The sequence below is a fragment of the Callorhinus ursinus genome, unplaced genomic scaffold (genome assembly GCF_003265705.2).
Source record: "Callorhinus ursinus isolate GAN/ISIS: 27379988/994484 unplaced genomic scaffold, GSC_fseal_2.0 scaffold25, whole genome shotgun sequence".
Classification (NCBI taxonomy): domain Eukaryota; kingdom Metazoa; phylum Chordata; class Mammalia; order Carnivora; family Otariidae; genus Callorhinus; species Callorhinus ursinus.
The window spans coordinates 9,584,451-9,600,158 of NW_027397087.1; the positions used below are offsets into that span (position 1 = coordinate 9,584,451).

The 15,708-nt window shown below is 43.1% G+C and overlaps 1 protein-coding gene across 2 annotated transcripts in view; it reads left to right on the forward strand.

Annotated features, from left to right (window-relative positions):
- The window catches only part of STARD9 (StAR related lipid transfer domain containing 9), a 136,083-nt gene that overhangs the window by 117,191 nt on the left and 3,184 nt on the right, over positions 1 to 15,708 (forward strand). The window contains exons 28-33 of one of the 2 annotated variants that reach the window (XM_073876879.1): positions 13,472 to 13,589; positions 13,781 to 13,902; positions 14,132 to 14,196; positions 14,371 to 14,573; positions 14,790 to 14,869; positions 15,053 to 15,211. In XM_073876879.1, coding sequence (XP_073732980.1) covers positions 13,472 to 13,589; positions 13,781 to 13,902; positions 14,132 to 14,196; positions 14,371 to 14,573; positions 14,790 to 14,869; positions 15,053 to 15,211 — 747 coding nt within the window. Of the gene's footprint in view, positions 1 to 13,471; positions 13,590 to 13,780; positions 13,903 to 14,131; positions 14,197 to 14,370; positions 14,574 to 14,789; positions 14,888 to 15,052; positions 15,212 to 15,708 lie in introns of both variants that reach the window. The other variant, XM_073876880.1, reaches the window with a different exon arrangement.

A 15,708-nucleotide genomic window follows, 5' to 3' on the forward strand; every position in this document is an offset into this window, starting at 1 on the left:
GGTGTTTGAAATTGAGAACCAGGCAGATCCATCTACTCTAACCCTAAATGTGGATGTTAAGAAACTGGATCCCAAAGATTACAGGTGGGGAATTTTTGAAGTATGTCCATATTCAAGTGGAGATCAAAGAAGCCCGACTAAAGGAACTCTGGACTCACAGTGCCAACTGTGGATTGAACAATAGTTCTTTTTACAAGGGCTGTTTTGACGATTATGATTCTGACTTTGGAGGAATTATGGTGATTGGCACTAGAAGGAATCACACGTAAAATTCCTTAAATAAAAACTTATTGACTTAAAAAAAAAAGTTTTGGGGCCACCTGAGTGGCTCAGTCGGTTAAGCATCTGCCTTCTGCTCAGGTCATGATCCCAGGGTCCTGGGATCAAGCCCCAAAATAAGCTTCTGGCTCAGCAGGGAGACTGCTTCTCCCTCTGCCTCTTCCCTCTGCTCATGTGCCCGTGTGCACATGTACGTTCTCTTGCTTGCTCTCTCTCTCTGACAAATATCTTTAAAAAGAAAAAGGTTTTGTATGGACGTATTTTTCATGATATTTAGGTATATACCTAGGAATTGGGTTGATGGGTCATAGGGTAACTGCGTGTTTCAACATTTTTTAACAACTACCAGACTATTTTTCACAGAAGCTACACTATTCTGCAGTCCCACCAGCAGTGTATGAGCATTGCATTTCTCTACACCCCAGCCAACACCTTTCTCTTTCTTTATAGTCATCCTAGTGGATGTGACGTAGTACCTCAGTGTGGCTTTGATTTTTGCATTATCCTGATGTTTAAAGGCTTTGAGCATCTTTTCATTTGCTTACTAGCCATTTATATGTTTTCTTTGGATAAATGTCTATTAAGATCTTTTGTCCATTTTATAATTGGGTTGTCTTTTTGTTAAGTTTAAGAATTCTTTATATATTCTAGTACGAGTCCCTTATCAATTATATGGTTTGTAAAAATTGTATCCCATTCTGTGTATTGTCTTTACACTTTCTGGTGATGTCCTTTGAAGCACAAATGTTTTGATGGTGTTCACTTTATCTGTTCTTTTATTTCCTGAGTTTTTGGTTTCATATCTAAGAAATTGTTACCCAGTCCAAGGTTACAAAGATTATGCCTATACAGGCATACTTGCCCTGTTTTATTGTGCTTCACTGATAATGTGTTTTTTACAAATTGAATGTTTGTGGCAGTCCTGTGTTAAGCAAGCGCTTTTCTTCCAGCGCTATTTTTCCAACAGCATTTGCTCACTTTGTGTCTCTTTGTCACATTTTGGTAATTCTTGAAATATTGCCAACTTTTTCGTTATTGTTGTATTTGTTATGATCTGTGGTTAGTGATTATGACTCACTGAAAGCTCCAATGATGGTTAGCAATTTTTAGCGATATTTTTAAATTAAGGTTGTACACATTGTTTTTTTAGACATAATGATAGTGCACACTTAGTAGACTACAGTATAGTGTAAACGTCACTTTTTTATGCACTGGGAAACAAACCAAAATCATTTGCCTCACTTTATTGTGATACTTTATTCCAATGGTCTGGAACTAAACCTGCAATATCTCCACGGTATGCCTGTATTTTCTTTTAATAGTTGTATAGTTTTCATTCCTACATTTAGGTCTTTGATCCATTTTCAATTAATGTTTGTATACTAGTGAGCCAAAATTAGGGGTCGAATTTCGTTCTTTGCATGCGAATATCTGGTTGCCCCAGGACCATTTGTTCAAACAACTGTTGTTTCTCCTCATTGAATTGTCTTGGCACCCTTGTCAAAGATGAATTGACCATCAATGTATGGATTTATTTCTGGACTCTGAATTTTATTCCATTGAATTATGTGTCTGTTCTTATGCTAGTACCACTGTCTTGATTACGGTAGCGTTGTAGCAAATTTTGAAGTCAGGAAGTTTCCAACTATGTTCTTTTGCAAGATTGTTTGTTCTGTGTCCCTTGAACTTCCATGTGAATTTTAGGGATCAGCTCATCAATTTCTGCAAAGAAGTCAGGTGGGATTTGGATTTGGATTGAATCAAATCTGTACATCAATTTGGGATATATTAAACATCTTAATGTCTTTTGATCCATGAACATGGGGTATCTTTCCTTTTATTCAGGTCTTTGCTTTCAACAGTGTTTTATAGTTTTCAGAGTATGAGTTTTTGTTTTGTTAAATTTATTCTTAAGTATTTTATTCCTTTGATGCTGTTGTAAATGGAATTTTTTTTTAAAGATTTATCTATTTATTTGAGAGAGAGGGAGAGAGAAGGAGAGAGGGAGGGAGGGAGGGACGGGAGGAACAAAGGGAGAGCAAGAATCCCTAGCAGGCTCCTCCCCGAGCATTGAGCCCGACGCAGGGCTCCATCTCAGGACTCTGAGATCATGACCTGAGCTGAAATCACGAGTCAGACGCTTAAGCAACTGAGCCACCCAGGTGCCCCAAATGGAATTGTTCTCTTAATTTCATTTTCAGTTTGTTCATTGCTACTCGACAGAAATAGTTGATTTTTGTATATTCATCTTGTTTCCTGTACCCCTGCTGAACTCATGTATTAGTTCTAATAGCTTTTTCGCAGATTCCTTAGGTTATTCTGTACACTAGCTCATAGCATCTGCCTTTATTGTTGTTTTTTTCTTGCTTAATTGCCCCGGTAGAATCTCCAGTTCAATGTTGAATAGAAGTGCTATGAGAGCATACATCCTTGTTTTTGACGTTAGGAGAAAACCATCCAGCCTTTCACCATTAAGTATGATGTTAACTGTGTGTTTTTTGTGGATAATCTTTATCAGGTTGAGGTAATTCCCTTCTAGTCCTACTTTGTTGAGTGTTTTTATTACGAAAAGGTGTTGAATTTAGTCAAATACTTTTTCTGCATCTATTGAGATGATAGTGTGGATTTTTTCCTTTATTAACATGGTGTAGGGGCACCTGGGTGGCTCAGTTGTTAAGCATCTGCCTTCGGCTCAGGTCGTGATCCCAGGGTACTGGGATCGAGCCCCACATCGGGTTCCCTGCTGGGCGGGAAGCCTGCTTCTCCCTCTCCCACTCCCCCTGCTTGTGTTCCCTCTCTCACTGTGTCTCTCTCTGTCAAATAAATAAATTAAAAAAAAAATCTAAAAAAAAAACCATGGTGTATTACATGATTGATTTTTGTATGTTGAACTAAGTATATCCCAGGAATGGTGTATACTTGGTCATGTGTATATTTCTCTTTCTGTGATGCTAGATTCAGTTTCCTAATATTTTGTTGGTGATTTGTGTGTCTATATGCCTAAGGGATATTTATCTGATGTCTTTGGTTTTGTGTCAGGGACTTACAGAATGACTTATGAAGCATCCCCTCCTCTTCTGTTTTTGGGAAGAATTTGTGAAGTATTGGTGTTAATTCTTTAAATGTTTGGTAGATTTGAAGCTAATGAAGCTGATCTCATCTTGAAATTTTCTTTGTGGCAATTTTTTCGATTACTAATTCAGTATCATTAAATGTCTGTTCAGATATTGTTTCTTTTTGAGTCAGTTTTGGTAATTCCTGTCTTCCTAGTGATTTGTCCGTTTCATCTGTTATCTAATTTATTCGTATATAGTTATAGCATTCATTGATTATTTTTTGATTGGTGTAAATATTTAAAGCTAAAAATTTCTACATGAGCCCTGCTTTAGTTAAAGTCCATAAATTATTTTTATCTATTTTTTATAGCAGTTTTGAAATTTCAGTTTGTATTTCTTCCTTGATCCAACTGTTGTTAAGAGTTTTTAAAAACTTTTTTTGGTAGAAAGTCTCTTGTGTTTTCCGATTTTGCTATTTTTAGTTTGTTGTGTGTTTGAGTATGTATGATTTCAGAGAAATGTGATCTCTATTTTTTGAATTTGTTGAGGGGTTTTTTTGGTTATGAATATTGCCATGGATATCTAAAAAATTTTTTTATTCATCATGTGGTCTGTGTGTTCTCTGCTTTGAGGGTGAATATGTGTGTCTTTTTTCGGATAATCTGGAAGTCTTTAAAAAATTCTTTTCATGATCACTTTTATATCTTCAAATAGTCTTTATTACTGGATTAGCAGTTTTCTTTTCACCTTGGTGATAAAACATGAGGAAATCAGTGTTTTTGCACCTTGTCTTTTTGATACAGTATTTCTACATTGTTTATAATGTTTGCATGCATAGAGATGTTCTTATGCTAGATTAAATGGACTCTACTCACTTCCAGTTATTGGCCCGGCATTCTTTCTACAAGAAAGGCTAATTGGCACTTTCTCTAGGATCTGAGTTAATGTTTGAAAATGTTTGTTTATTGCTTTTATACTTAAATGAAAGAACATCTGTTCTTTGCTAGGTCAAAGGACATTTTAAATTAAAATATGTGGTAAATGTTTCCAAAGTATGCCAACTTACACTCTTAAATAGTACCTGACCACTCTGCTAACGATTATTTCCTTTAGTCTTTGCCAGGGTGATAGGCATAAAATACATACTTCATTTTAGTTTGGGTTTGCAGTTCAGTTCTGCCCTTGTGTCTGAGATTGAGTGCCTTGTCAGGTACTTCAGAGCCCTTTGTCTTTGTGCTCCGGGCCAGTGTATTATGTCCACTTCTTGGTTTAGGAGGCCCTTTTTATATTAAGAAAATTACCTTTTTAAAAAAATTTTTTATTATGTTAATCACCATACATTACATCATTAGTTTTTGATGTAGGGTTCCATGATTCATTGTTTGTGCATAACACACAGTGCTCCACACAGAATGTGCCCTCTTCAATACCCATCACCAGGCTAACCCATCCCCCTACCCTCCTCCCCTCTAGAAACCTCAGTTTGTTTTTCAGAGTCCATCGTCTCAAGGTTTGTCTCCCCCTCCGACTTACTCCCCTTCATTCTTCCCCTCCTGCTATCTTCTTTTTCTTTTTTCTTAATATATGTTGTATTATTTGTTTCAGAAGTACAGATCTGTGATTCAACAGTCTTACACAATTCACAGTGCTCACCATAGCACATACCCTCCCCAATGTCTCTCACCCAGCCACCCCATCCCTCCGACCCCCCAACACTCCAGCAACCCTCAGTTTGTTTCCTGAGATTAAGAATTCCTCATATCAGTGAGGTCATATGATACATGTCTTTCTCTGATTGACTTATTTCACTCAGCATAACACCCTCCAGTTCCATCCACGTCGTTGCAAATGGCAAGATCTCATTCCTTTTGATGGCTGCATAATATTCCATTGTGTATATATACCACATCATCTTTATCCATTCATCTGTCGATGGACATCTTGGCTCTTTCCACAGTTTGGCTCTTGTGGACATTGCTGCTATAAACATTGGGGTGCACGTACCCCTTTGGATCCCTACATTTGTATCTTTGGGGTAAATACCCAGTAGTGCAATTGCTGGATCGTATGGTAGCTCTATTTTCAACTGTTTGAGGAACCTCCATACTGTTTTCCAGAGTGGCTGTACCAGCTTGCATTCCCACCAACAGTGTAGGAGGGTTCCCCTTTCTCCGCATCCCCGCCAACATCTGTCGTTTCCTGACTTGTTAATTTTAGCCATTCTGACGGGTGTGAGGTGGTATCTCATTGAGGTTTTGATTTGGATTTCCCTGATGCCGAGCGATGTTGAGCACTTTTTCATGTGTCTGTTGGCCATTTGGATGTCTTCTTTGGAAAAATGTCTGTTCATGTCTTCTGCCCATTTCTTGATTGGATTATTTGTTCTTTGGGTGTTGAGTTTGATACGTTCTTTATAGATTTTGGATACTAACCCTTTATCTGATATGTCATTTGCAAATATTTTCTCCCATTCTGTCGGTTGTCTTTTGATTTTGTGGACTGTTTCTTTTGCTGTGCAAAAGCTTTTTATCTTGATGAAATCCCAATAGTTCATTTTTGCCCTTGCTTCCCTTGCCTTTGGCGATGTTTCTAGGAAGAAGTTGCTGCGGCTGAGGTCGAAGAGGTTGCTGCCTGTGTTCTCCTTTAGGATTTTGATGGACTCCTGTCTCACGTTTAGGTCTTTCAACCATTTGGAGTCTATTTTTGTGTGTGGTGGAAGGAAATGGTCCAGTTTTGTTCTTCTGCATGTGGCTGTCCAATTTTCCCAACACCATTTGTTGAAGAGACTGTCTTTTTTCCATTGGACATTCTTTCCTGCTTTGTCAAAGATGAGTTGACCATAGAGTTGAGGGTCCATTTCTGGGCTCTCGATTCTGTTCCATTGATCTATGTGGCTGTTTTTGTGCCAGTACCATACTGTCTTGATGATGACAGCTTTGTAATAGAGCTGGAAGTCCGGAATTGGGATGTCGCCAGCTTTGCTTTTCTTTTTCAAGATTCCTCTGGCTATTCGGGGTCTCTTCTGGTTCCCTACAGATTTTAGAATTATTTGTTCCATTTCTTTGAAAAAAGTGGGTGGTATTTTGATGGGGATTGCACTGAATGTGTAGATTGCTCTAGGTAGCATTGACAACTTCACAATGTTTGTTCTTCCAATCCATGAGCATGGAACGTTTTTCCATTTCTTTGTGTCTTCTTCAATTTCTTTCATGAGTATTTTACAGTTTTCTGAGTACAGATCCTTTGCCTCTTTGGTTAAATTTATTCCTAGGTATCTTATGGTTTTGGGTGCAATTGTAAATGGGATCGACTCCTTGATTTGTCTCTCTTCTGTCTTGGTGGTGGTGTATAGGAATGCCACTGATTTCTGTGCATTGATTTTATATCCTGCTACTTTACTGAATTGCTGTATGAGTTCTAGCAGTTTTGGGGTGGAGTCTTTTGGGTTTTCCACATACAGTATCATATCATCTGCAAAGAGTGAAAGTTTGACTTCCTCTTTGCCGATTTGGATGCCTTTGATTTCTTTTTGTTGTCTGATTGCTGTGGCTAGGACTTCTAATACTACGTTGAATAGCAGTGGTGATAGTGGACATCCCTGCCGCGTTCCTGACCTTAGGGGGAAAGCTCTCAGCTTTTCCCCATTGAGAATGATATTCGCTGTAGGTTTATCATAGATGGCTTTTATGATGTTGAGGTATGTACCCTCTATCCCTATACTCTGAAGAGTTTTGATCAAGAAAGGGTGCTGTCCTTTGTCAAATGCTTTTTCTGCATCTATTGAGAGGATCATATGATTCTTGTTCTTTCTTTTGTTAATGTATTGTATCACGTTGATTGATTTGCAGATGTTGAACCAACCTTGCCGCCCAGGGATAAATCCCACTTGGTCATGGTGAATAATCCTTTTAATGTACTGTTGGATCCTATGGGCTAGTATTTTGGTGAGAATTTTTGCATCCATGTTCATCAAGGATATTGCTCTGTAATTCTCCTTTTTGATGGGGTCTTTGTCTGGTTTTGGGATTAAGGTAATGGTGGCCTCATAAAATGAGTTTGGAAGTTTTCCTTCCATTTCTATTTTTTGGAACAGTTTCAGGAGAATAGGTATTCTTCTTTAAATGTTTGGTAGAATTCTCCTGGGAAGCCATCTGGCCCTGGGCTTTTGTTTGTTGGGAGATTTTTGATGACTGCTTCAATTTCCTTAGTGGTTATAGGTCTGTTCAGGTTTTGTATTTCTTCCTGGTTCAATTGTGGTAGTTGATACATCTCTAGGAATGCATCCATTTCTTCCAGATTATCTAATTTGCTGGCATAGAGTTGCTCATAATATGTTCTTATAATTGTTTGTATTTGGTGTTGGTTGTGATCTCTCCTCTTTCATTCATGATTTTGTTGATTGGGTCATTTTTCTTTTTGATAAGTCTGGCCAGGGGTTTATCAATCTTGTTAATTCTTTCAAAGAACCAGCTCCTAGTTTCGTTGATCTGTTCTACTGTTCTTTTGGATTCTATTTCATTGATTTCTGCTCTGATCTTTATTATTTCTCTTCTCCTTCTGGATTTAGGCTTTATTTGCTGTTCTTTCTCCAGCTCCTTTAGGTGTAGGTTTAGGTTGTGTATTTGAGACCTTTCTTGAGAAAGGCTTGTATTGCTATATACTTTCCTCTCAGGACTGCCTTTGCTGTATCCCAAAGATTTTGAACTGTTGTGTTTTCATTTTTATTGGTTTCCATGAATTTTTTAAATTCTTCTTTAATTTCCTGGTTGACCCATTCATTCTTTAGTAGGATGCTCTTTAGCCTCCATGTATCTGAGTTCTTTCTGGCTTTCCTCTTGTGATTGCGTTCTAGTTTCAAAGCATTGTGGTCTGAAAATATGCAGGGAATAATCCCGGTCTTTTAGTACCGGTAGAGACCTGATTTGTGACCTAGGATGTGATCTATTCTGGAGAATGTTCCATGGGCACTAGAGAAGAATGTGTATTCTGTTGCTTTGGGATGGAATGTTCTGAATATGTCTGTGAAGTCCATTTGGTCCAGTGTGTCATTTAAAGTCTTTATTTCCTTGTTGATCTTTTGCTTAGATCATCTGTCCATTTCAGTGAGGGGGGTGTTAAAGTCCCCCACTATTATTGTATTGTTGTCTATGTGTTTCTTTGCTTTTGTTATTAATTGCCTTATATAATTGGCTGCTCCCATGTTAGGGGCATAGATATTTACAATTGTTAGATCTTCTTGTTGGATAGACCCTTTAAGGAGGATATAGTGTCCTTCCTCATCTCTTATTACAGTCTTTGCTTTAAAATCTAATTTGTCTGATATAAGGATCGCCACCCCAGCTTTCTTTTGGTGTCCATTAGCATGGTAAATGGTTTTCCACCCCCTCACTTTCAATGTGGGGGTGTCTTTGGGTCTAAAATGAGTCTCTTGCAGACAGCATATCGATGGGTCTTGTGTTTTAATCCAATCTGATAGCCTGTGTCTTTTGATTGGGGCATTTAGCCCATTTACATTCAGGGTAACTATTGAAAGATATGAATTTAGTGCCATTGTATTGCCTGTAAGGTGACTGTTACTGGATATTGTCTGTGTTCCTTTCTGATCTGTGCTGCTTTTAGGCTCTCTCTTTGCTTAGAGGACCCCTTTCAGTATTTCTTGGAGGGCTGGTTTCGTGTTTGCAAATTCCTTTAGTTTTTGTTTGTCCTGGAAGCTTTTTATCTCTCCTTCTATTTTCAGTGACAGCCTAGCTGGATATAGTATTCTTGGCTGCATATTTTTCTCGTTTAGTGCTCTGAAGATATCATGCCAGTCCTTTCTGGCCTGCCAGGTCTCTGTGGATAGGTCTGTTGCCAATCTAATATTTCTACCATTGTGGGTTACATATCTCTTCTCCCGAGCTGCTTTCAGGATTTTCTCTTTGTCTCTGAGACTCGTAAGTTTTACTATTATTTGTCGGGGTGTTGACCTATTTTTATTGATTTTGAGAGGGGTTCTCTGTGCTTCCTGGATATTGATACCTGTTTCCTTCCTCACATTAGGGAAGTTCTCTGCTATAATTTGCTCCAATATACCTTCTGCCCCTCTCTCTCTTTCTTCTTCTTCTGGGATCCCAATTATTCTAATGTTGTTTCGTCTTATCGTATCGCTTCTCTCTCGAATTCTGCCCTTGTGATCCAGTAGTTGTTTATCTCTCTTTTTCTCAGCCTCTTTATTTTCCATCATTTGGTCTTCTATATCACTGATTCTCTCTTCTGCCTCATTTATCCTAGCAGTTAGTGCCCCCATTTTTGATTGCACCTCATTAATAGCCTTTTTGATTTCGACTTGGTTAGTTTTAGTTAGTTAGTTTTAGTTCTTTTATTTCTCCAAAAAGGGTTTCTCTAATAACTTCCACACTTTTTTCAAGCCCAGCTAGTATCTTTAAAGTCATGTTTCTGAACTCTAGGTCCGACATCGTACTAATGTCCGTATTGAGTAGGTCCCTGGCTGACGGTACTACCTCTTGTTCTTTTTGCTGAGGTGATTTTTTTCGTCTTGTCATTTTGTCCAGAGGAGAATAGATGAATGAGAGAACAAAATGCTAACAGGTTAACAACGTTCCCAGCAAATATACTCTATACAAATCAGAAAAGACCTGAAACCAGGGGAAAAGAAAGGGAAAGAAAGAGAAAAGAAAGAGAAAAAACAAACAAACAGAAAGAGAAAGATAAAAACAAAAACAGAACAATACAAAAAAAACCAGAATATGATCAAATATGATCAGGCTAGTGCATAGATCAGTGCCACACACTAGATTTTGCACGTAGTTTGGTCTGTTAGAAAAAAGTGCCTCCTAAAATTTTAAAGGAAGAAAGGCTTATATATACAAAATAAGGGTTGATACAATGAAGGGATGGAAGATGACTGTAAAGATGAAAATTATAAAAGAGTTTATAAAAGGAATTGATAAGAGGTTTGAAAAAAGAAAGAAGGTTTAAAAAAAAAAAAGGGAGAAAATGTGATCAGGCAGGAGACTAGAACAAAGCCATACACTAGTGATTTAGGGTATATTTTGATCTATTAGAAGAAACTGTATCTCAAAATTTTAAAAAGAGAACAACATATATATATGCCAAAAATAAGGGTAACTACTATGAAGGGATAAAATATGACTCTAAAAATGAAAAATAAAAAATGTTTTTTTAGAAAAGGGATTGATAAGATGTTGGTTGAAAAAGGGAAAAAGAAAAATAAAAAAAAGTTAAAAAAATTAACTTTGAAAAACTAATGAATCATGGTAAAAAAAGGCCATGAATTCTATGTGCAGTATTCCCCTAGCACTGGATTTCTCCCGTTCTCCTTGATCGGTAAACTTGGTCTTGGCTTGCTGGCTGTTCGTGCTGATCTTCTGGGGGAGGGGCCTGTTGCCGTGGTTCCCAAATGTCTTTGCCGGAGGCAGAATTGCCCCGCCCTTGTCGGTCCGGGCTAAGCAAGCTGCTCAGGTTTGCTCTCAGGAGCTTTTGTTCCCTGCAAGCTCTCGGTACAGCTTTGGAGGACAAGGGTGAAAATGGTGGCCTCCCAATCTCCACCCAGAGGAGCTGAGAACTCGGGGCCCCGCTCCTCAGTGCGCCCCCAGAGAAAAGCAGTCACTCCCGTCTCCCTGGTCTCCGGCCACACTCCGTGCTCACCCAGCCTGTGACCGAGCATTTCTATCTCTGGCACCCGACCCCTTGTCTAGTCTCCAAACCCAGCAGATCCCTGCGGTGCGCTCCCGCGCTGCTCCTCTCCGGGGAGGAAGGGGAGTCTCCCCGGATCTGCAGCTTGTTGGGTCCCTGCTGGAGGAGCAGTGGCCCGATTGTCACCGATCACAGTTTATGGCCACCCCGAGCTGAGAGCCCGCACCTCGGCTCCGTCTCTGCAGCCGGCTTCCCCGCTCCGATACCTGGGAGCTCTGCTGCACTCAGGCACCCCCGGTCTTTCTGTGACCCCGAGGGTCCTGAGACCACACTGTCCCAGGGAGGGTTCCACCCCCAGCTTAGCTACTGGAGCGACGTCCCTCAGCGGAGCCAACTTCTAAAAGTTCCGATTTTGTGCTCCGCGGCTCTAGCACTTGCCAGAAGCGGCCGACGGAGGCCCCCTCCCCTGCCGTCTATCCTCCCGAATATCGCCTCGGATTCACTTCTCCGCACGTCCTACCTTCCAGAAAGTGGTCGCTTTTCTCTTCAGAGAGTTGTTGCTATTCTTCTCTTCGATTTCCTTTTGAGTTTGTAGGTGTTCAGAATGGTTTGATCCGTGTTCAGCTGAATTCCTGAGACCACACGAAATCCAGGTTTCCTACTCCTCCGCCATCTTGCTCTGCCCCTCAAGAAAATTACCCTTTTGTGTCATTTGAGATACCAGTGTTTTTTTTTTCCTAGTTGTGTGTGTGTTTTTATTTTGTTTATGATATTTATTACTACCTGGAAAATGTTAATTTTGTGTTGCCTAGTGTTCATTAGTCTTTAGTTTCATGGCTTCTGGAATTTGTGCCCTGTTTAGGAAGGCATAGCCCCACTATGAGATAATTTTTAAAAATTTATATTTTCTTGTAGTAATAATAAATTTTCCTCCACTCCATATATTTTTGAGCCACAAATTATGAAGAATTTATATTGGCATGATGTATTAAATGGGTCTCTGATGTAACATTTTTTCACATGGCAGCCAGTTGTCTCAGCAATATTTTTTGATCAATCCATGGATATTTAATTTTGGAAATCATCAGTGTAGCAGTGGGAGCAGATGGAATCCCCTAGGAGTATATTACTGAGGGAGAAAAGAGGGCCTAGGCCTGAGTCTTGAAAGAATCCCAGAATATCAGTTTTTGTTTGAGGAGGATGAGCCAACACATGAAATTGGGAAGGAGCACCACAGAGATAGGAAGCGAGGAGCCTGGGAACTCAGGAATCGAGTATCTCAAGTGGAAGGGAGAGGCTGGCTGAGTGGAAGTTCTTGAGAGGTTCAGTAAGATGGGGACTGGCTGTCGCTGATCAGATCCAGCCACATGGACGTCACAGAGACCTGGGTGATTGCTCTTTGGCGAAGTGGTGAGGGAGATGCTAGGTTCAAGTGGGTTCAGAAGGGAGTAAAAGGTGGGAGATGGCAAATGGTGACAGTTGTTTCAAGAAGCATATCTGTGGGTGGGAAAGCAAAGACCCCTTTGAGGAAGGTTTTTAAAGGTGGGAGAAGTTTTTGCATGCTTCAGTGCTCATAGGAAGCATCCCGTGAAGAGGGTAAGCCAGAGGCAACAGGTGAAGGAGATGATCAGCAGTGGAAAGTTCCCAAGAAGAGGGCACAAGACCTCAGTCTGAGACAGAGGGACCTGCCTAAAGTAGAAGAGACCACTTGTAATGTTGCAGCAGGAGGAATGAAGGCAAGGATGGAGGTAGAACTGTGTTCACCTCTTCTTGTCTTTAGAGTAGCAGTAGGTTAAAAACTGATGATAGTGGTGGGATGGATGGTGCCTGTTAGGTTCGGCAGGAGTCAAGGTCGTGTCCTTGAGTTGCTGCCTGAGGTAAAGGTGGGAGAAACATTGCAGATCCAGAAGATCATCCCCATCCGGTTCCAAATTAGGACCTTTGGCTTAGCTGCTGTATGGGGCATGGCGAGGTGGGGCGGGTGTAGAGGTTCTGGGAGGTCGGGCCCAAGGGTCCAGCTTCTCATAGCCCATTGCTCCCCGGCCCCGCTTTCCACTTGGGCTTTGTTTGCTATCCCACCAATCCCAGCTCTACCCATGGCCCCATTCCTCCTGCCACAGTGGTAGAGAGGTTCCCCCCTGCACCTCCGCAGCCCATACCCACTGATGCTCTGTGCTGGGACTTCTGAGGCTCCGTTTGTTCTGATCCCTTTTGGGAGCTCTCCTACAAGCCATCTTTGAGCCTGTGGCTTGAAGCATAAGGAGAGATTGTCCAGGGACTGGTTTCTGTTGCTCTTGACTTCTTGGGGGCATCCAGCCTTCTGTAATCCCGGTGGGGAAGATCTTTTTGATTGAGGCTTTGTGTTGGAAACTGTTGGCACAGTTCAGAGGCAGAGGAGATAATTCTGCACGGGCTTTCTGGTGCTCTGCTTTTCTCTTTATCTGCCTTTGATCTGATCCTGAGCATCTTCTTTTCTGCAGGGGGACATAAACTTGCCTGATTCCAGTGACTCCTGGATAGGGGATGTTCGGGGCAGTTCCACAGTGAGGAACAGTCACCTGAGTCTGGCCGGGTCCACATGGAAGAGCTTAGCTTACAGTGAGTGGAGGGGGGGGTGAGGGCACATGGCTATCTGCCTGGTTTGGGGACTTCGGGGGCTGAAGTCTGCTAGATCCTAGGGAGTCACTAGCCTGAGATTATCAGCCCCAAGTTACTGTCCCTCAGGAGGCTGTTGCTGCCCTGAGGCCTTGATGCTCATGCTGTCTCATGGCTTCGCCCATTCGTTGTAGGCCACAGAACCTCCCTGGGCAGCTGCTGCACTTCTCCGTCCAGCCTCTCCAGCCTGGGGACCTGCTTCTCCTCCTCCTATCAGGACTTGGCCAAGCACATCGTAGACCTCTCTGTTGCTGATGTGAGGAACTGTTTCCCTTGTCCCCATGGTTCCTTTGTCAGACCCGTGCTGGGTGGGGAGGAGGGGAAACGAGGGAACGGGCAGGGCACACGAGGGCCAGCAAGGCTGCTAGCGGCTCTTCATGTTGACAGAAGGGGAATTCAGTGCATGCTGGCCGGAGTGAACGGCTAATCCAAGGGTCTGGCTTGTACTGTGCCTGCTAATGTGGGTGTGATCACTCTGCCCCCAGGTAATGGCTGCTTGCTCCAATGATCTGCACAACCTCTTCAGCCGCCAGGCAGCAGCTGGCTGGAAGTAAGTGCTTTTGTCCAGCGTCTTGTCCTGGCCGGCTGTCTGTCCTGCTTGTCCTCTCTCCTTTCCCTTCTCTGCCCTGGCTTCCTTGAGTCCCTCACCCCGAGCTGCGACTCGCTGAGCCTGGAGCCCAGTTTTTACCTCTTCTTCCTCTTCCCCACCCTCGGTGTTCCCCAGCTATCAGGGTGAGGAGCAGGAGGTCCAGCTTTACTACAAGATGTTTTCTTCTACTCGGCATGGCTTCCTGGGGGCAAGCATGGTGTCCCAGCCACTGTCTCACGTATGGGCAGCTGTGAGTGACCCCACCCTGTGGCCGCTGTACCACAAGCCCATCCAGACAGCAAGGCTGCATCATCGAGTGACCAACAGCATCAACCTGGGTGAGCCCGGGGAAGGCTTCCCGTGGGCCGTGGCCAGGGGACAGAGGGAGCGGGGTTGGAGGCAGCCCTCTTAGGAGGCCAGATACTCAGACGACCTCCGGATCACTCAGGCTAGGTCTGCCTGTCAGGTTGCAGAATGGTGGGATATTGGGGGTGCTTCTGGGCTGGGAAGGCCGTCCACACACCTCCTGACTCTCCCCATTCCTGACCCTCCAGTATACTTGGTGTGCAATACTGCCCTTTGTGCCCTGAAGCAGCCACGGGATTTCTGCTGCGTCTGTGTGGAAGCCAAAGAGGTGCCTGTTTTGCTGGTGGTAAAGACACTGTGGGCAGACCTTGGGCTGGAGTGCTGGGAGAGGCGGTCATCGTGGGCATCAGGTTCTCCGGGCAAAGGAGGTTTGGGCGGGCGTGAGGATGGCTTAGAGGCTGTCTGCACTGCAGCCTGTCCCTGTCTGACCGCCATCACTCTCTGTCCCCAGGGGCACCTGTCTGTCATGGCAGCTCAGTCTGTTTATGACACATCCATGCCGAGACCTAGCAGGGAGATGGTCCGAGGGGAGATCCTGCCCAGTGCCTGGGTCCTACAGCCTGTCACCATGGAAGGAAAGGAGATCACCAGAGTCATCTACTTGGCCCAGGTGATCCTCCCGGTGTGGCTGGCGGCACGGAATGCCTTAGTTTGGCCCCGGCACCCCATGGGAGTTTTCTCTTGAGCTGCTTGACACACTGCAGTGCCTAGGCCCTATGTCCCAAGAGCTGGAGGCTTCTTGGGTCACCGTAAGGGGGCGGTCAGTGGGGAACTGAGGCAGGAGGGGGACAGAGTTGCTCAGTCACCGAAGTGTGCAGCGGCCTTTAGCCTCTCTGTCGCCAGCGTCCTCCAGAGATAGAGGAATCATGACAAGGGAGGAGCCGCAGCCTCAGTAGAGCAGAGCGAGCACGACCCGGTCTGTTTCCTCTCCACTCCCAGCTCCCCACCGTGACCTTCATCAGCAGGAGGGGAAGCCCATGCCAAGATCTGAGCAGCAGAGCCCAGAGGCCTGTAAACTCTGGAAGTGCAGACAGTCGGATGAGCTCTTCCCGTCACAACAGCCTGGGTGGCTCCTTGTGCCTGTCGGGTGCCTGGCACGGTCTCCTA